General features: G+C 43.2%; 1 protein-coding gene across 1 annotated transcript in view; it reads right to left on the minus strand.

The window, feature by feature from the left end:
- ARHGAP36 (Rho GTPase activating protein 36) overlaps positions 1–10,061 on the minus strand; it is a 31,772-nt gene extending 21,711 nt beyond the window's left edge. Inside the window, exon 1 of the mRNA XM_054717830.1 lies at positions 10,004–10,061. Within this exon, the coding sequence (XP_054573805.1) occupies positions 10,004–10,061 (58 nt within the window). The remainder of the gene's footprint in view (positions 1–10,003) is intronic.
- Positions 10,062–20,449: the final 10,388 nt, after the last annotated feature.

Consider the following 20,449-nt stretch of genomic DNA (forward strand, 5'->3'; position numbering starts at 1 on the left):
CCAGTCGCCCACCGGCTGATTCCCAGTGCTTCCCAGTTTTCCTGGGTTCCCACTGCACCCTGCTTGGACCCAACTCACCCCACTGGCTTGGGAATGGGGAACAGGCAAACCCCAGGTCAAAGGGAAAAGAGCATCTCTGCCAGCACCTCCTCGCCCGCCCATCCCCCTACCTTCCTTCCCCTCCTCCCCTCCTCGCCCCCTTCTCTTCCGCCAGAAGGGAAGGAGGGGGCGGGCTGTGTGTATGTATGTATGCATGTTAGCGTGTTTGCGCGCGCGCGAGTGCGGTACTTCTGTATGTTCATTCGGTGTGTGGCTGGGTGTGGGGGGTGTGTGCGATGCATGTTTTAATCCGAGCACTTGATTTGGAGTGTATTTGGTTTATGCTTGGACATGGAGCATGTGCTAGTGTGGTGTTTGTGTGTGCATGCTTGCAGGTTGAGTTTTTGTCCGATTATAGTGTGATTATGTGGGTGTGGTCTGGATGTGGGTGTGTTTAAGGTATGTTTCTGCAAGGGGTGGTGGTCGTACTGTGGTGTGTGTGCTTACCCTTAGATGTGTTGTGTCAATGTAGATTTATGGGTGGTGTTTGCTGTGGTGTGTAGTGTGTGTGTGTGTATGTGTGTGTGTGTTCATGAGTAAGGTGCTTTTATATGTCAGCCTACTTAAGGTGTGTGTGTTCAAAGGTTTATGTATTTGATGGTGCAATATGTATGTATCTTTGGGTGTGATGTGTTCATGTGTGTGGTGGGGATGCATGTGGGCAGTGTATATGCTTCACTGGAGAGCTGGGAACTGTGTGTCTTGTTGGGGAGAGTTGCCGCGTGAGTGTGCGAGTGGTGTGTGAAAGCACTAGGGTCATCTAAAGAACCCAGGTGACCATGTGCCTGGTGGATTTTTGGTGTGTTTTTTGTTTGTTTTTAATTTGGGTTGGGGGCGTTACGCCGGGATTGGCAGGAGGAAGGAAGTAGGGGCCAGGACCAGGGCAGGGTCGCCTGCAGTCTGGATCTGCCCGCTTGATCTACGGGGTCTGAGCCTGCCCCCAGGCCCCGCCCACCCCATCGCTGAGTGCGGCCCGCTGGGGCAAGGTGCGTGCTTACCTGGCTGCTTGGAAGAAAGAAGAGGAGGGTGCTGCACGTGATTGGCCAGGTAGGAAGCCTAGGGCGGGGGGGGGGGGGGGGGAAGGGGCTGGTGGGAGTAAACTGGAAAGATTCTTTGTCACTTCCCCCACCCCAGGAAATCTCAGGTTGTGCTCAACTATTTTCTCTTGGGCCTTACTGTTTCACACCTCCTTGGTTTGGTGTGGGCAGATCCAATTGCCTGGAACCCCTCCCCCCAACCTCTGGGCCTCCCGACCTAACTCAAGACTCACAAAACTTTCTCTACTTTACTATACCTCCCCCTCCCAATTGAGGACTCTCTCCTTTGAGCCAACATAGTTTACACTCTTCATATTTCTCATAATATGATCATATATAACTGCAATTATTTGTCTTTCCTTTTAAACTCTGAGGTCCTGTAGAGAATGCCTGATATACAGTAAGAAAAGTAATAGTGATCCTAATAATAATGTTGCCATTGATTAAGCACTTACTGTGTACCAGGCACTGTGCTAAGCTGCTCTTATATACATAATCAACCTTGAGACCTCACAATGACCCTATGAGGTAGATAGAGCAGTGATTATCTCTATTTTACACATCACATATCAAACTCAGAGTAGTTAAGAAACTTCCTCAAGGTCACACAGCCAGTAGGAGGCAGAGCTAGTATTTGAACCCAGGTCTGCCATGCTCTCTAAAACTTTCTTCTGTACTAGGCAGCCTCACCAAGAGTCCCCTGATTCCTTCTAGGCATTGAATTCCCTATGAAACAGTATCACTTCCCAACAAATATTTATTTTAAGTTTACTGACAGCTCCAAGAGTGCTCAGCATAATTTCTTTCTTTGTCTCTCAGACAGCTGATACCTTTGTCACCTAATCACTTGCTTTGTTGACACCTCAAAATCTGTAATTACCCTAGGCTCATAAGCACCTCACAAGCTCCAGTTCTGGGAGCTCTTCTTAGGCTGGTGCTGAAAGAAAACAGAGAATGAGCATTTTCTAGCCACAGGGTCAAGAGAACTGGGTATGGAGGGTAATGGGGGTGACAGAGTTAGGATAGAGTAAGGGAATGATTTCACAGCTCCCCCAGACCTTTCTTTATAGTATTACCACTAGAAATTGGTAAATTTCAAGCAGATCAGTCATCTCCAATTCAAATGTCACACAGGAAAATCAAGCAGAGACCTCTTAAGAAAAGAATCCTGAATGGGCCCCATTGTTTATTATTCATGATTGAGGGGAGAACTGTGCTTGTCTAATGGGGATCATGCTGCTCTGATGCCTTCTAAGCAGCCTCATCTGAGAAATCCAAATTAAAATAATACATAGCATTTTGGGGACCACATTTATTTGGGGGTTCAGACTCAGTCACAGCTATAGGGCCGCTGGAAACTCTGACTTCCAGCTCAGCTCCCAGGGAACAAGCCTAAACTCCAGTGAAGAGGTCAGGAGGTGGATCAAGAGAGACCATTCAACAGTGGTGAGTCACCTCACCACTTTTCATGGGGGAAGTGAGAAGCACGATTTAAATTGCTACTGTTATTATTGTGCCCTTTCAACTGGCACAAATGAGCCTGGTGTGCAGAGTAGAAGCAGCTGGAACATCCATAAAGCTTTCCCCCTAGCTGGGCCTAGGTCAGCATCTCATCCTGGGTGGGAAGGAAAAACACTTTCTAAACTACTATGTAGCCAGCAAGTCTCCTTTTGAAAAAGAAAAGAAAAAGGCTAGAGAAGCCAGTCTAAAGCCACCCAGGGCACAGACTAGCTGAAGCCCCTTGGTAAATTCCTGCAAAGAATTCATGCAAACTTTGGTGTCTCCAAGGATTTGGTCTCAGGAACTTGGCTTCCTTGCTGGAGGGTGCTGCATGTGACTCACTGACACCTTCTCACTCTCCTCTAAATATACTAGCTTCACTTCCACTCCCTCACAGTCTCTGTGAGACCTCCTCTCCCACTTTGAAGGTTCTCTCTCTGCCTCCCACTCCTCACCCCCACACCACTGGACCACCATCTAAATCCTGTTGTTTAGTCCCACCCATAAGTCCCACCTAGATTTATGATGATTCTGATTTACTCCAGCTCAGTGCTCCTACCTGTAAAATGGGGAACAAACTTCAACTTTGAAGAAGCCAAAAGCTCAAGGGCTGTGGCTCCAAAGATGCAGTCCTGAACCAAAGGCTCTAGATTAGTATAATGGAAGGTTATCCTTACTCCTCCCTTAAAACCCATATAAATGGTGGAATAGGAGAAGGCTACCAGGACCCCTGTCAACACTTACACACACATTTTTCTTTGGAGTTTAAAATCTCCACTATAAGTATCTCTCTTTAAAGCCCATAACATGAGGATTATATGGGGAATTTTAAAGTGGAAAAATGCTTTAATAACCCACATTACTGCCAAATGTAAAAAAAGATTTTCACCCTAAAAACAAAGACCTATAGGAACAGGGCACCCAAGTGTGAATTTTATTAAAGGAGATCTTGGTTTCCCCAAGAGAGTAAAACGCTTTAAAGGTCGGGACCTTCATACTTTGCATGGGAGCAGAGGAGCTTTAGAGTGAGACAGCTTTGAATTTTTATCCCAGCTCCATTACTTACTTGCTAGGTGATCTTGGGAAGGTTACATCATCTCTCTGAACCTCAGTTTTCTCATCTGTAAATTGGAGATGCTAACATCTGCCTTAGAAATGCTCAGACGACTGAAGGAGGTAAAATATGGAAAGCAGAAGCCTAATGGTTAATATGTATAGCAAATGCTCACGAAAAGGTTAGCTAATTCCCTCCCTCAGTTTACTCTCCCTCCCCCACCCCTTCTCATATAACCTAGAGTTTCTCAACCAAGGTGTTCAGGGGTTAAAACCAACAGATTGAGTTGCTGATTTTCCTCATTACTGGTTTGTCTGACACTCTTGAAATAGCCCCTCTTCTTTTAGGATGATGTTTTGATCAGCCTAATGCAGCCCAGGAAGAATTGGACCCTAAGTCCAGTTCTCACTCTGCAGTTTCTCCTGGCAGTGTTAATGAGAGCCAGGTTTCAGGTGTAATACTCCAGACAGGAAAGTTTAAAACTACCTTCTAGACTCCCCCCCCCCCCCAATTCCCAATCCTCGCTGCAAACCCAGCCCCAACCCTATCTCTTCAATATCTACCATTGTGTTCAAGAGAATAATGCATGAATATTTCCTGGCTGAACTGCCCCACAACTCGTTTTGTTTTTCTCACCTCTACTCTAGGAATTAAGAAGTGCTCCCAAGGCAACCCTTTTTCTAGCAGTCACCAAGTTTGGTGGGTAGATGGGACAATGAGGGAAAAGATGATGTTTCTCTGAGATATACTTTGCAGCACCTTACATACAGCTCCAATTAGTTGTTATTCATCTGTTTTCAGTTAGAGGAAAATAAAACCTACCCTTTACAAAAATGGTAAAGTGAGAGAAGACCCTGATCTGTGCCTTTCTTCCCTGATGCTGTTGCCTCCCTCTGGAGAGAAAAACAGGTCACTATAGCTAAAGCTAAAGCTGCATTTAAGAAGGGAGTCGGGGTGGAGTTTAAGAAGTTGAGGGTAGGGGTGGATATAATTCTAAGGAGGGATAAAAATGTTACAGACATGCTCTCCAGTTTCATCAAGCATTATGCTAAGCGAAATAAGCCAGTTGGAGAAAGATAAATATCACATGATTTCACTCATGTGGGATATAATGATCAACATAATTTGATGAATAAGAATAGATCCAGACAAATGGCAGGGGAGAGGGTGGGTTAGAGAGCAATCAAAGGACTTGTATGCATGCATATTAGCATAACCAATGGACACAGACACTGGGGCGGTTGAGGCTTACCCAGGTGGGAATGGGGGGGGGGAAGGGGAAGCAGGGGGAAAGGGAGACATGTGTAAAACTTTAGACAATAAATAAAGAAAAAAAGAAAAGTATGCAGACTAGAGAAGTATTGAGCTTCGTGGCAGAAAAAGCTTTGAGAGGATGGGCTTCAGGTGTTTCAAGTATATGGAAGATGCTTTCAACTCCTCCTTCTCCTTCACCCCTCTTTTTCATCCTGCATACTACCCCTCACTGACCATTGACTCCACCATGCAAGTTAATATATTCTCGAGTCCTTCTGAGGATGTAGGAATTTAGAAAAACTTCTCCAGCTCCTACCCATATCTGCTTCTGAGGAAGTCCTGTAGCCTCCACTTTGAGGAGGGAAGAAGGAGGAGGAGCAATTAAGGGTCAGCTATACCACACAAGTAATAGTTGGAGTAGGGGTTAAGAATAGGCCCCGGCCATTTAAGAAGCTTCCCTGAGCACAAGGACCTACTGGTTGCTGGGTGTTGGGTTCCCATCTTGAGGAAGCTGTATGGATTTCAAGAGGTGTATCTGAGATGTGACAGTAGCTGCCAAGGCTCATTAAACATGCCATCTACCTACTTCTGCTGATACATGTGAGAACAAATGATACTGCCAGAAGGAAACAGAAATCACTTCCTAGTGACTCAGAGCCTCAGTGATGAGGACATGTGTGGTATCTGCATTGTATCTTCCAGTTTAAATGTGCACCTTTTCATAGAAAGGAATCTATAAGTAATCAAATAGTGCTAAAAACCAAAATTGGATTCTGGGCAAGGGAACACCATCAACATCAGATTGACCACCTACTAAATTTTTACTGCATATCAGCATAGTGTTAGGAGCTTTGGAAGTGTTATCTATTTTAATCTCACTCAAGCTTTGAAATCAGAGCAAAGAAGTTGTAATCCTTGCTCAGTCACTGTGTGGCAGTGAGCAAGTTACTAAACCTCTCAGCTTTGTCTATAAAATAAAGATAATAATACCAGAGAGTTGTTACAAAAGGTAAGGTAAATAAGGTTTTTTTATGTAAAGTGACTGATTCATAGTAAATACTTGGAGAAGGAATAAGATGCATCTTTTGATACCTGAGCCATTGAATGCACTTAATATAGTGTTATCACTAATAATAATAATGTTTATAGTCTGGAAATGTCAGCATTATTAAATCATTTGAAGAGAAGTTGAATAACTTGCTCATAGCAACACTATAAATCAAGGCCTGGGATTCAAACCCATCTTCTTCTTCCTGCCTAGTGTTAGGGAACACTTTATGATCATTGGGAAGATCACACATGGCTGACCTAATCTAGCCAATGCATTTAATCTACAATTTGAAGAAAAAATCCTGTATATTAAATTGTACACAGTGGGATTCTAGATTATTGCATGGACTGTTTGCATATCATAGGCCTTCAAATAGATTTTTTTAAAGCTTGTATAATTATTAGAGTGATTTAAGAACAAACCTGATAGAGAATTTAAGAAACGGGGGGAAAAATTACTATTGTTCCACCAACTTAACAGAATCTCTTACTCTATTTACCTTGTTGCTGAAATTTCTTCATGTTTCAGAAAAGCATATTTGACAGTTATAATCATACCATTTTCCATGCTGCTACCTAATTCTCATAAACATAATCTTATAGTTGTAGATATGTCATATAGTTTATTTATCTATTTCATTATTGTTGGACATTGAGGTTGTCTTAGTAGATAAGTGTGAAAAAAGGAATGATGTTGCCATAAACACCTTCCAGGACCTGGTGTCCTGCTCTGTCAATGCCCAATATGCTTTCTGTCATTTGATATTTAGTGTGATGAATATCAGCTCTTAATAGTACATTTGAAAGAGTACTATTTTTTGCCAGTTTTCATCACACAGATTCTGTATTTTATCCTCATGGTGGGTAAAGTGTGAGCTAACCTATAAACTTAAAATCTACAGTGTCACTTTTTCCCCCCTATGACAAAATGTTTTGTTGAGGTGCAAAGAAGTGATTTACAAAGGAACTTTGGGAAGTCCTGCCATTGGTGAATGGGGGTGCTTATCTGATACCATAACAAGTGAGTGGAGTGTCTCATTGGCAAACTCGCTTCAGCTCTGGAAAATAATCCTGTTGCAGCTCAACCAGACCTGGCCTCAGCAAATCGATTAGATCCCAAGAAAAGATCAAATTTGTATGTAAAGTGGGCTCAGGGGTCTCTTCAGCTTTAGTTTTGGCTATTTTACAGAAGTCCAGTTGTCTGAGGCCAAATCCAATGCCAAGAGTGAACTGGGGAGAGAATTTTCAAGTGGGTCCATTGTGCTGTCCCTTTCCCTAAGAAAGAAGACCGTTTTGGGCCTCCATTCTTCCCAGGGTTCAATAATGCCTCTACCAAATGTTTTCATATGTTCATCCATTGCCCATTGTCACCCTCAAAAGATTGCTCTGACATATGAACCATCTCCAAGGAAGGGGGGTGGGTCAGTAATAGAACATTTAGAATACCTCTTCCACTCTTCCCAGTTAGCAGCCAGCTACTTCTCCCCACCTCTGACTTCTGAGGATTTCTAGAAGGCATTCTAAGAGAGGTACCAATGGCAATTATAACCCTAAAGAATATCAATAATTGCTCATAAAGTTATTATTTCATGTTGCACAGTATTTATCAGGGGAAGTATAATGAATGTGTTCTTACCTGGTTAAAAAAAAAAACTGTGCCAAAAGACTAATTATTTCAAAATGATGTTGTGTGACTTGAGATCATACATGGAAAGGAATGAGCCTAAGGCCCAGAATCATATATTAGCTGCTATTGTATGAGTAAAAGAACTAGTGTCGGCAGTGGTGTGCCACTGGCATATGTGGGGGGATAGGTCTCATCAGACTGGAAATGAAATAGAAATATAAGGTCTTGTGTTTGGGTCCAAACACCAACTAAATACAGAATGACAACTGAAGAGAACTTGGGTTTACTTAAAAAATAAAAGAAAGGAGTAGCTTCAGTTGAAAATACTTCCAATATAATTAAACTGTGTGAACTGGGTGGCATGTACATGGGATTTGGGTGCGGTGTATGCATGTGCCAAATGGGTAAATTGTGTCGTGTGCTAAAAGTATGTGATACATATCAAGTGTGTGTGTGCATGTGCTCATTTGTGACTTTGTATATAGGCATGTGTGGGTGTGGGAATGTGTATACATGTGTGTATTAATGACTCTGTATCTGTGTAACATGAGTGTGACGTGGGCTTCCAAAAGAGGGAAAGTCAGCCATCCAGGACTATATTTACAGAGGCACAGCTGGAACTCCTCTTTTGGCCAGGTCACTGGGTAGTTTCAACTTGGAGCACGTTCAAAGAAGAGCAGTTAGATACGGATAGGAGCCTTGCAGCCATGTCACATGTTAAACAGAATAAGGAACTGGGGAGATTTGGCCTGAATAAGAACAGGGGAGAAGGAGGATTCTGGGGGAATGGGGAGGGCCAGCACTGTTCCCTTGGGAAGATCATGAAGGCCAGCTCCAGGACAAGGACATAGATTTGGGTTCAGTTTAAGGAAAAGTCTTCTAATTCTAATAGACATGGCTGTCTTTTGATGGGGAAGGACTTCCTAGTGTGATACTGAACCTCTCCTGGTGGGGTTATTCATAAAGAATCCTTCATATCCTTGATCTCATTGGAGTTACTTGACAGCCTACTAGGCCAAGCAGACGTGTAATGGTTCCCCCTACTCCCTTTTTGAGGGTTGCATGTTTGAGCCATAATGTCTTAAAAGGTATCCTATAACCCCCTCCCCTTTTTCTCCACTCACCAGGATCACATTTAAAAAAAGGATACAGAACAAAACTTAAACTGTGTGTATGTGGATCTTTTTCCTTCTCAGAGACCTTGGGGCCTGTCAGCAACTTGCCTAAGCATGCTGCAGTCCCTTAGTAGTAGGTCAGGCTCCTGGGATGGTTCACAGTAGGGTACTAGGGCTGAATTAAGTTGCTGAAGTCCCTCTTCTCCCTGCCTCCCCTCCCCGCCTGTGATGGGGCTGAGGAAAGAGGAGACAACCCCAGGTTTGGTTTATGGCTGGTGACCAATGACGCACTATCACCAATATAGATTTTGGAGGTGGAGACTATGGAAAAACAGGTGGCAGTGGGGGCAGGTGGCAGCCTGGAGGGGGTGGGGCCTAGAATGGGGAGTGAAGGACAGTGTGTGGGGGGGTCCTGAGAAATCTCAAAAAGAAAATATCAGTCTCCTGAAACTGTAAGGAGGAAAAATAATCGGTTTCCAAAATATACTTTATAGAAGTAGTGCCAGGAAATGGGTGAAATACCACCCACATATTGTACTAGTGCTGTGATCTTTGCACATCTATATACTCAACTCCACAGGAATAAGGGAACCAAGAATTAATCTCAAATACTCAAGGAAGGACCAGACTAAAGACCCTATGCCTGCATCATTTGGGCATTTTGGAGCAGTGGGCAGCTGGCAGAACTTCAGTAGACCTGATTTGCTGACAACTCCTTGTATGACCTTGAGCGGGCCTTTCCAATCTCTGGGCTTCAATGTCACCATCTCTTGAAGGCATTGAATTCCATGACTCTAAGTGGCCCGTGTTGATATTCTGTAGTTGAGAATGGGACAAGGGGGACAAGCTTCAAAGCAAAAGCCCTCCTCCTCATCTTACGGTCCCCTGGGTCCTGTGTGCCCTGCCAGGGACGTTCATCCTTGGGCCTTTAGGGCCCTTGGTTTGCGGAAGGCGCTCCTGCAGGTCTGGCCTCAAAGATCTCTCCCTCAGTCCCAGAGGAAGGCTGAGCCAAAGGCTCCGCCCCCATGCTCGCCCCCTGTCCCGCCGAGCCATTAGCGCGATTGCTCGGTATTCCGGGCAAAGCTGGTGATTTATGCCCGGGCCTCGACGGGGCAGTCCCTTGAGCCAGGAACAATTAGCTAAAAGCCAGGGGGAAGGGAGGCAAGGGGGCGGCCAGCCAATCCCCAGGGCTCCTAGCTGGGGCTGCAGCCCCAAGCCGCGCCCGGCCAAGCACTCCAGCCCTCCCTACTCGGTGGTCCCAACTCACCACGGCGGGGGCGGGGCTCAAAGGCCGAAGCAAACAGGCAGTCCAGAATCCACGCCATGACCCTCGCTGAGTGCCTGGCAGCCTGGAAACTAGCTTCCGCGCAGTCCCCCGCACTGGCCGCCCTAAGTAGCCCCCGCTGACCACGCCCTGAGCCGCACCCTGCACCCTGCTAAGAGTGTCTTGGTCACCGGACACCTCGGGCATGTCACGAAGTGGGCAGGGCCTCAGGGAACCCACCCCCACCCCCGCCGGAGGGGAAGCCGCTGGTCCCACAGCCCCTTCCCCCTTGCGGAGAGAGGCCATGACACAGCTCCTGTCCGGGGAAGCTCTGACTGAAGGCAGGACCCTTCCCCTATCCCAGAGGTCCCAGAGTCTGAGGGGAGACGCCGTCTCAGTCCTGGTGAGCCCCGAATCTGAGAGGGAGGGGAGGTCCCTGCCCCCAGGAACCCTTAATAGGGCGCTTAAGAGCAGGCCTGTCCCCAGAAGCTGGAATTTGAGGGCGAGATGGCGCACCTGTCCCAGGGAGCCTCAGATCTGAGGGCGAGGCTGTATCCCAGACCTAAGAAACCCTACGCTTTAGCGGAGACATCATCTCAGCCCTCAGGAGGTCCATTCCAAGCTGGAAACGGAGTCTACTTTGGGAGCCCTGAACTGGAAGGGGAGGCACCTCCTAGCCTTTGGGAACTCCCTGTCCTGGGGGAGGCATCACCTCAGCCCTAGCCTAGTAGCTCCAGGTGTGATTTTACAAACCTGCTCTGTTCTAGAAAAACGAAGAATGTGAGTAGGAGAAAAGAGTTTTGTCCTCCAAGGGGCCCCAAAGCTGAGAGTAATTTTACTGTCCAGGTCCTGTTAATCCCTCAGGAAGCAGGAGATGCTTTCTTGTCTGAGAACTTTTGTTTTGAGGGAATTGATTCCCAAATAAAAGAACAGTGTAAAGTATGCATAAATATGGGGTACACATCAGTATCTGCTGATGTATGGACTCCACCATCTATGCTAAGGCACTGGCATAGGAGGGGCACCAACATTTATTTTGGGGAATAATTTGATATTTCAATGGGGAGTGGTACTGTGCTGGATTTCATTACACTTGTTTTCATGGCCTTGTATTTTTAAATTTTAAGTACACATTGGAGCACATACCATAATGGGTTCTGTGTTTGGGGCGTTTGATGGTGTTAAATCAGGCATACCCCCAAATCCTGGGGTACAAGCAGCTACCAGAGTTGGAACATATTGGGAAAGAAGGGCTTGTAAACAAAAATTCCTTTTCTGTTTAAGTTCAGGGGCCCAAATTAATTTCTCCCTTCAATTCTCCATTGGCAGTTGTACAGGCATGACTCTGTGCCTTGTTTTGCTCCACTGGGAAAATGGAATTCTGTCTATCAAAATGCTAGTGAGGATGTAGAAATCTGAAAATCCCTCTTCCAGGCCTGAAGAGTGGAGGCTGCAATCACAGGTCCTTCAGGGAGAGCAGTTATTACATTTCTTTTGCTAACCACTGATATTTGCATTTATGTGGCAAAAGGGGTGCATAAAATGGAAAAATCGCCTGCATTTTGCCATGCAATTCTTAGCAAAGTAGAGCTATAGTCATAGTTTAAAGGGCTTTGACGCGTTTTTCTTCCTATCTGAGAAACATGCTACTTCTCTGCCTTTGCATCAATTTCTAAATCATTTCCAATTTTCTCTGTTTTCTAAAAGCAATCAAAGACAACAAACATTCACCAGGCCTTCTCTTTTACCAATTTTTGCTGTACAAATATCTAGTCTTCCAAGCCAGACAAGGCTGACATCTAGAAATGTCCAATTTCAGGCTCTGGATATTTAAATCTCGGCCTTGATTTTACCTCTTCCCATGAGCTTACCCATCACCATTTTTTATAATGGCTTCAGTGCCCCTCCCCCCCCCAGCTGAATGTGTTGTTGTTGCTGTTGTTGTTTTGGTTCCTTAAAGCATAAAGACTATCTGCCCATTCCAATCCAATCTGTCCTCTCTGTGCAAGATATTGAGCTATGTATATAATGCCCATTCTCTCAATGAATTATTGCACAATTATTTTATATGTATAATTAAATAAAAAATAATCAGCCCTGGCCAGGTTGCTCAGTTGGCTCTCGGTAACTGAAGCTTCTCTGATTCCAGAGTAGTTCTACCTAGGGTACAAACTCATGACAGCTATCCTTTTTCATTGGCCTTTTCTGCAAGGAGTGTGATGTAGCAAAGGAACAAAGCTAAGGATGCTCACAGACCTGGATTGGAAGCTCAATTCTGCTATGTACTAGCTATGTAATTTTAGGAAGATTATTTAACCTCTCTGAGGCTTGGTTTTCCTCAACTGTAAAATGGGAATATTAACAGTATGAATGAGCTCCAGGAAAGCGAAAGTATATTCTATTGGGGGAAAAAAAAAGAAGGGGAAGTAGAGTACAAAATTCTCAAAAAAATTATTTAGCAGTCAAGTTAGCAGTTCCTCCTCCTCCCTTTTCTTTGGCCCACCTCTTCTACCACTTAATTAATAGTGTTAAGTTTCCTTTGAAAATATTGCCCTTAAACAAATGTCACATAGTAAGGGAATGCATTCATTCATCAATCCATCCATTCATTCTTTTTTTAAAATTTCTTTATTGATTAAGGTATTACATATGTGTCCTCATCCATCCATTCATTCAACAAATATTTGTTCAATGTCCTCTCTGTGCAAGATATTGAGCTATGTATATAATGTCCATTCTCTCAATGAATTATTGCACATTTTTAAATGCATAATTTAAAAAAATCAGCCCTGGCCAAGTTGCTCAGTTGGTTGGAGTGTCCTCCTGTACACTGAAAGTTTGCGGGTTTGATTCCTGGTCAGGGCACATACCTAGGTTTTGAGTTTGATCCTCTGTCGGAGCTCATATGGGAGGCAACCAATCTCTCTCTCTCTCTCTCTCTCTCTCTCTCTCTCTCTCTCTCTCTCTCTCATCAATTTAAAAAAACACATCAGGTGAAGATTAAAGGCTTAAAAATAATAATCAAAATGCAAAATGTATGCATACTATTATATAAACAGTGGAAATAAATCATAAGCCTATGCATAGAAAGAAAAGCTAACAGGAAACACACCAGAATCTTAATAGTGATTGTATTTGAGCATTGCAATTATGGACAATCTTTAACTTTTATTATTTGCATATTTCAGTAATTTTCAAATTTTCTTTACTAAACATTTTCTGGACTTAAAAAATACTACCTATAGAAAAATTATAACCTTGCCTCTTCTGAACAAATGACTGGGTTTTTAAGCTGGAGTTGTGCTACTGTTACAGGGCACTAGGGCTGGCTTTCATGACCAAGAAAAAGCTAAAAGTTGGTCTGTGGGTATGGTGCAGGACTCTTTTCTTGTGCAGGAACACATAATCAGTTATGGCACCTCCTCTACAAGAATACAGAGGTCCCTAGCACTCCAACTGAGGAGCCAGGAGCCTGCTAGCCTGGACCTGCAACCCCTCACCTCAAGGTCAGTGTTCACAAAGGGCATATTGGTTATATCTGCCCTCACCCTGACAGCTCAAGGCTTAGAGCTCAACAGCTTGCTGCCTCTTAAGGGTATCTCATTGCAAACCAATTAATAGCTAAACACCCTGCTCCTTACTTGAGTCATTGTTTGCAATGAGGTCTTTAGCAGGAAGTAAACATGTTCTCACTTGGAAGAAGGCACAATAATGAAGACAAGCTGGAGGCTTGTTGACTGTGAGAAGGAAGGCTTCAAACCTGCCTACCTTTTATCCTAAAACTCAAAAGTACTTAGTTAATAATATTATATAGGTTTCAAGTTTGTTTGTTTTTTAAAGATTTTGGCCCCCAGGCAAACAGTTTCTAATTACAGGGGATTCCAATAACCAAAGGCCCATAAATTTGTTAAGGATCAGGATTTTCTAAGGTATGATCCATTGGGCCAAATACATCAGAATCACTTGGGATGGTGCTGTAACAATGCTCCCACTCCAGACTTACTGAACAACAATTTTGGGGCATAAGGACGAGAAAACAGCATTTTAGCAAGCTCCCCATGGAAGCTCTAATATAAAATAAAGTTAAAGAAATTCTAACATAGAGAAAAGACATCTTTCCCTGAAAACCCTCCACCATTGTCTCTTCCCATTGTACTACAGCTACAAGGAATACTGGAGAAGACATCAGGAAAATTTGATTTCTTTTACCCCAATCTACTTATTTTGGGTATGTGGGTAAATACATAACATGAGAACTTGAGCAAACCTGGAAACTTGATTTGTAATAAGGGCTAATAGTATTCAAAATAAGCATATTCCATTTGGATTTTTAAAGAATTCTTGTGTATGTCTATATAGCATTTCTCAGTCAGATTATCTTGTTTGAACTTCCTACCTGTTGGGTTCCATGCATCAGGCAAGAAACAGCTAAAGCACAGTGGAAAGACAGGGACATTTAAAGTTAAAATAGAAGAAGTGAGTATGGGCATGCTGACTGACCAGCTGGATGAATGCAAGTATGTTTGCTTTCCAACCTGAGCCCCAGGCTCCTCTTCTATGAAATGGGGATCCCCGTCCCCATGCCCACCTCCCTCAACAGATTGTTATGAAGCTCTCCATAAATTCAGAAGTAAGATAACAAAGAAATCTATTCCCAGGCCCATGGGAAAAAGTTGGTAGATTAGCAACCATGCCTCCTAACCCCCTCTTGAGGAGTCCTATCAAAAGGTACACGTGTTATGTACAGGGATTATATGTGCTCTCTAAAAGGGGCTATAAGCCTTACGACCTCAAGACTTCCTCCATGCTTTTCTGTTTGGGAAAGATTTATCTGGTTCATGGTGAACATATAGTAAAATTATGGACGATCTTTCTGAGCTTCAGAAGGTCCTCAATTTCATCACTTCTCAAATGGAGTCATACAAGGAACACTTGAAGTTCCTTTCCAGCTACTTAGCATTCCTGGGATACATTCCCCACCCTGTGGTCGTAGCTCTATTACTTCCAAAGATTTCATATCACAGAAGCCTGACAAGGTCCTGGCACCATCTTTGTGAGGTAGAAATGGGAAGTAATTATTCCAATTTTTTAAGTTATGAAAAGCTGAGGTAAAAGACAGTAAGTGACTAGCCCAAAGTCACCCAAGGGAGGACAGAGGAACTGACACCAGCTTCCAGATCTCTCAAATCACACCCCTCCCCAGCCTGTTCTTTTCCAGTACCCCTCACTAGATCCCAGGAGTTGTCTGTCAATGTGTTAATACCACTCAGGAAATGCAAGTTTCATTCTGACACAAGGAAGACAGAACTACGATTATGCTTCAGTCCCCAAGGAGGCAGAAAAACTGCTTTTAGTTGACAAGTGCATCACCCACACACATACCCCTCTGGTTGAATGAAATGATAAAATCCCAAATGCTCACTTAATTTTGTAAAGCAGTTTGCTCTTTGAGCTAGGGGTAGGCAGCATTAATTTTCCAACTCTAGAAGTTTCAACCAGGTTGGGGGGTGGGTAATAGTAGAGATTAAGGGGGAACACAAAAAATGTCAGAAAGAAGAAAAACTAACTAACTCTGAAAGTCATCTCTGCAAATTATTTGTTCTTATATGTTTAAGTGTGGCAGCTACCAATGTGCTCTCATATCTTTCCACATCTGAACCCCATACAGTTTTGGGAGGTTGGGAGGACAGAGATTAGCATAGCACCCATTTTATAGATGAAGAAATTAAAGCTTGGGGAAGTGAAGTGACTTGCCCGAAATCATTATTCTTTTTCCTTCTCCTCCTCCTCCTCCTCCTTCTTCTCCTCCTCCTTATCCTTCTTTTGATTTGGAACCTATGCTTTAACCAGGGTCTGTGCCTCTTTCTTTCTAATTGGTTCCTTCTCACACTATCCATATCCAAGCTGAATTTGGTCTTCAGACCTTATATACTTCCTGACCCACTTTGGACTGGAGACTTTACCCTAGCTGAGAATTCCAGAGCCCTTACAAAGCTTCCCCAAACTCCTATTCTTAGATATATATGCTGAAGTAATTCAGAGTGAAGTATCATGATGTCAGCAAAATACTTTCAAAGTGAGAGAGGGCATTTATAGCAGAAGGAGAGTGTGCCAGTATGGCAACTTGTTAAAGAGAGTATGTACAAGCATTTATTGTGCCATTTTTTCAAATTTAGTGTATGTTAAAAGTTTGAAAATACAAACTTGGAGGAAATTTTCCTACCTAGGTAGCCACCCCACCTGCCTATACTAAAATCTAGGTGCCAACAGTACATCCCCTTCCACAGGGTTCCAACTCAGGACTCCATCAGAATGTCACAGTCCCAAGCACAGAACTACCTCTTCTCTTAGCTATATCTCTCAGGTCTCACCTCTGACTTCTGCCTGTTCAATAACCTTTTCATCTGCTTATTCTTCTTTTCTTTCCCTATGGGCTTATTCTTTCCCATAGCCTACAAAAATGTTCAAACACTCCTATATAAAGACAGTCCTTCTCTGACCCTTGTAGGTATCATCCAATCTTCTTTTTCTCAGTCTCCTTAATAGGAACTCCTTAATACTTTCACAGAGTTGTGTAGACTTGCTCTCCTCACTTCTTTTCATACACTCATTTACCAGTCCACATCAAGATGGTGCCTTCTTCCCTCCACACACACATGCACACACACTCCACTGAGGTTCTTTTACTGCAGCTGCCAGTGTTCTTTTGGAGCCATAATCCAAAGGGACACATCTATATCTTAATTTCATTTGCCATCTCTGCAAAATGCTACATTATGAATTGTTTCTCACTTACTGAAACTCTCCCCTTGGCTCTGAAGATGAAATGCTATGCTAGTGTTGTCATCAGTGTTCTCCTTCTGGGTTTGCATTCTCCTCTGGTATCCTACATGGGAGCAACCTTCAAGGTCCTGTCCTTAATACTGTTTTTGTGTGAAGGGGATTATCCACTCTAATGTCCCTGATCTCTCTGGATCACTCACAGCACCTTAAACAGTGTACTTCATATAGGAGACAATTAATAAATGTTTATGTAATTGATTAACATTTGTTAATTGCACAACAAATGTTCTGTAAAGGTTGTTATTGGGGTTTACAAACATTTCCTGTATATTTACTTGACTTCATCCTGGTAATACCCCAGTGAGGTTGATTATTATTCCCATTTTTACAGAAGAGGAAGGGGAATGATGCTATTCTGTACTAAGTGTTTAATACACATTTTAATTTAATTTTCACAACAGCCCTGCAAAGTAGGTGTTCTTGGCCACATTCTAAGAAAACTGAAGCTCAGAGAGGTACCCAAGGTCACAAGGAGTATATAATTTACCTCCCCTGCTATTTCATTGTTCTGTAAATTTGATCATACCAAAATTAGTGAGTAATACTGAAGAGAAATATAAAACATATCACAGAGTGATATCATAATTATTATTTACATATAAGTATTTTTTGAGTTTTCATTGCTCTGAAATGTAATGTCAAGCATATAAAGAGCTAAAGAAAAATTGAAACCTTCTATTTCTAAGCATTCCCTACTTTTCCCTCTTCCTGCATATTATAATAATAGGAACTGTTTATTGAGTACTTACTGTATGCCAGGCATTATGCTTAGTGCTTTACAAGTGTGCTTTCATTTAATCCTTACTACCATCCTATGTGGTAGGGGCTACTATTCTACCCCAATTTATATATAAGATAATTCTGCATCATAATAGTTAAGTAACTTGTTCAAGGACCCTTAGTTAGTTTATGAGGTGATTGAAATTTTAAGTTGGTCTGACTCTAAATCTAATGCTCTCTCAATGCCACTAGGCTGCTTTTCCAAAAGGATAGGGAAACCAAGGCTCAGAGAGATTGTGACATCAATTCTCCTGACTCTGTATCTTATATTTTTTCCACTTTACTCCAGCTGCTTGCATTTCTTTGTTGAAGGAACTGCTTTATATTGTCAATAATCTTTATGTCTGTGGTCTGTCTCCTTAACCACATTGTCAGCTCAGCCAAACCTCTTTAGGTCCCCCACAGAGGGTTCTCACTAAATACTTATCAATTGATAAGCACGGTGCTCTCTTCAGTTGAGATAATTATTAATAAACTATCAGGCTTTGACAAAGCCCTTCTCATTTCCAAAGGAATCAAGCCCTTGGTGCTTGGAAGACGTATCAATTTCTCCCCTTCCCGCAGCTTGAAGTCAGTAGCGCATACTACCCGCCTCCGCACGGCATCCAATCTCTAGGGAGCCTGAATAACGTCAGAATCATTTCACTGAAGGCTGAATTATGTGCATGATTCTGGGAGATGCAGTCCCAGAAAAGGGGGAGAAGAATGTGGGCTGCGATTCCGCATGCAGGTGGACCTTGGGAATGTGTCTTGCCATCTGAGATGATGTGTCAAACAGCCACACTCCATAGAACAAGCTCGAAAGATTGATTGCTACTGTTATTATTGAGGATATTAATAATCATTCTTTCATGTGTACAGCGAACTTCCATTTACACAAAAGGCTCCTGCACAAGATTTCATTAGTTTTATTTTTTGCTGGCCTTCTGTAAATCCTTTTAGCTTCAAGATTCCCCAAATGTGTATGTGGCGGCAGCAGGGGAGGGGGGGGGGAAGGGTCCTCTGTCCAGCTTTTATGGAAGAGAACTGACACAGGGAAGCTGACAACTGAGACCCTGAGAAGGAGAACATTAGGCAGCTGGAATTGACAACTGACAATTGATCCTGCTGAGCAACATCCTGTTGAGATATGTTTAGGACCTGATCACAGATCCCCAACCTCTCCCCTTCTCTATGCCTGTTTCCAGAACCCCAGAAGCCACCCAGTCCTCCTAGCCAAAGAAGAATCCTTAGCTCCTCCCATCGTTAGAATTCACCCTTCCAGGTCCCTTCCCCCATAGAAGCCTCAGAGACACCTCTGTGGAAGCTGGCTCATCAATTATCTCTTCACCTCCCCCAGACCAATTTTCTCATGCATTTGTATGAGTTAGCTCAACACCCTTCAAAGAGACAGGCAGTAGTAATAATCTCAGCTAGCACTCATGGAGCTTTTACTATGAGCCAGTCACTATATTAAGCACTTTACATGCATAATCTTTCTTCATCCTCATAACAGTCCTATGAGGAAGTTTTAATAGGATCCCTGTTTTATAGAGGAGGAAAGTGAGGTTCAGAGTGAGTAACTAGCTAGCCCCAAACCACACAGCTAGCTAAATCACAGCTAGGATTCAAACCCAGGTCTGTCTGACAATGAGCCTCTACATTTTACTGTCTCTCAGGCTTCCATTTCACAGATAGAACAGTGAGACGCAGAGATCAGAAGTCCACCTAGCATTCAGAGAGTCTCAGGAAGCCATAAAAATAGTTTTCCTCCCATTTTAGCCAGTAAAAGACTAAATTACTTCGTGAGTCACTTAAAAGCCCCTGCTTCTGAATTTGCAAATAGGGTCCACAGTGTGTGAGATTCTAAAGTGATGAGCCAAGGAAGGTTAATTTCCTCTAAATTTATAAAGTTTAAAAGCGCCAGCTGAAACCGGTTTGGCTCAGTGGATAGAGCGTCGGTCTGCGGACTGGAAGGTCCCAGGTTCGATTCCGGTCAAGGGCATGTACATTGGTTGCGGGCACATCCCCCGGTGGGGGGTGTGCAGGAGGCAGCTGGTCGATGTCTCTCTTTCATTGATGTTTCTAGCTCTCTATCCCTCTCCCTTCCTCTCTGTGAAAAATCAATAAAATATATATATATATATATATATATATATATATATATATATATATAAAGTTTAAAAGCGCCATACAAATGCAAAGTGTTCCTTATCATAATCTTTAATACTACTATTCCAGCCTATTCATCTACCAATAAAGCTGGGATAGAGTCCTGGCTCTGCCCCTGGATTCTGGTGCCATTTAAATGCCAAGAAAAATGGTCTCAGGGAGTCAGAGTGATCCATTATTCAGATATGGATTATTTATCAGGAGTAAATTGTTAGCCCTGTCGGGTGGCTGATGAATTCTCCCACCTCACCTGGGGGCTCATTGCTCTGCACAGGACGTGCAGGGAATGCTAGGAGCACTCTGGAGTTGCAGTGTGACTTTGCAGACAGGGTCCTGAGGGCAGGGAGTGAGGATGTTTTGGTTAGGTTCCAAGGAATAGCAACAACCCTACCCACCATTAAATGAGATGACAATGAACCCCACTCACCTACAGCACAACTCAGGTTAGAAAAGGAAAACTCTTAATGCTTAAAACATCTTTGCGGAAGACAAAGTACAAAAAGAGGCTGACAGAGAGATGAAAAGAATAGGCCACAGGAAGAGAAACAGGGAAAAAAAAAGAAAAAGAAATGGAGAGAGGGATACAAAAGGGACAGGGAAAGATGGAGAGGAAAATGAATAATGGACCACAAAAAAGATACACATGGAGTAAGAGGAAAAGAGGAAAAATAAATC

The sequence above is a fragment of the Eptesicus fuscus genome, chromosome 1 (genome assembly GCF_027574615.1).
Source record: "Eptesicus fuscus isolate TK198812 chromosome 1, DD_ASM_mEF_20220401, whole genome shotgun sequence".
Taxonomy (NCBI): Eukaryota; Metazoa; Chordata; class Mammalia; order Chiroptera; family Vespertilionidae; genus Eptesicus; species Eptesicus fuscus.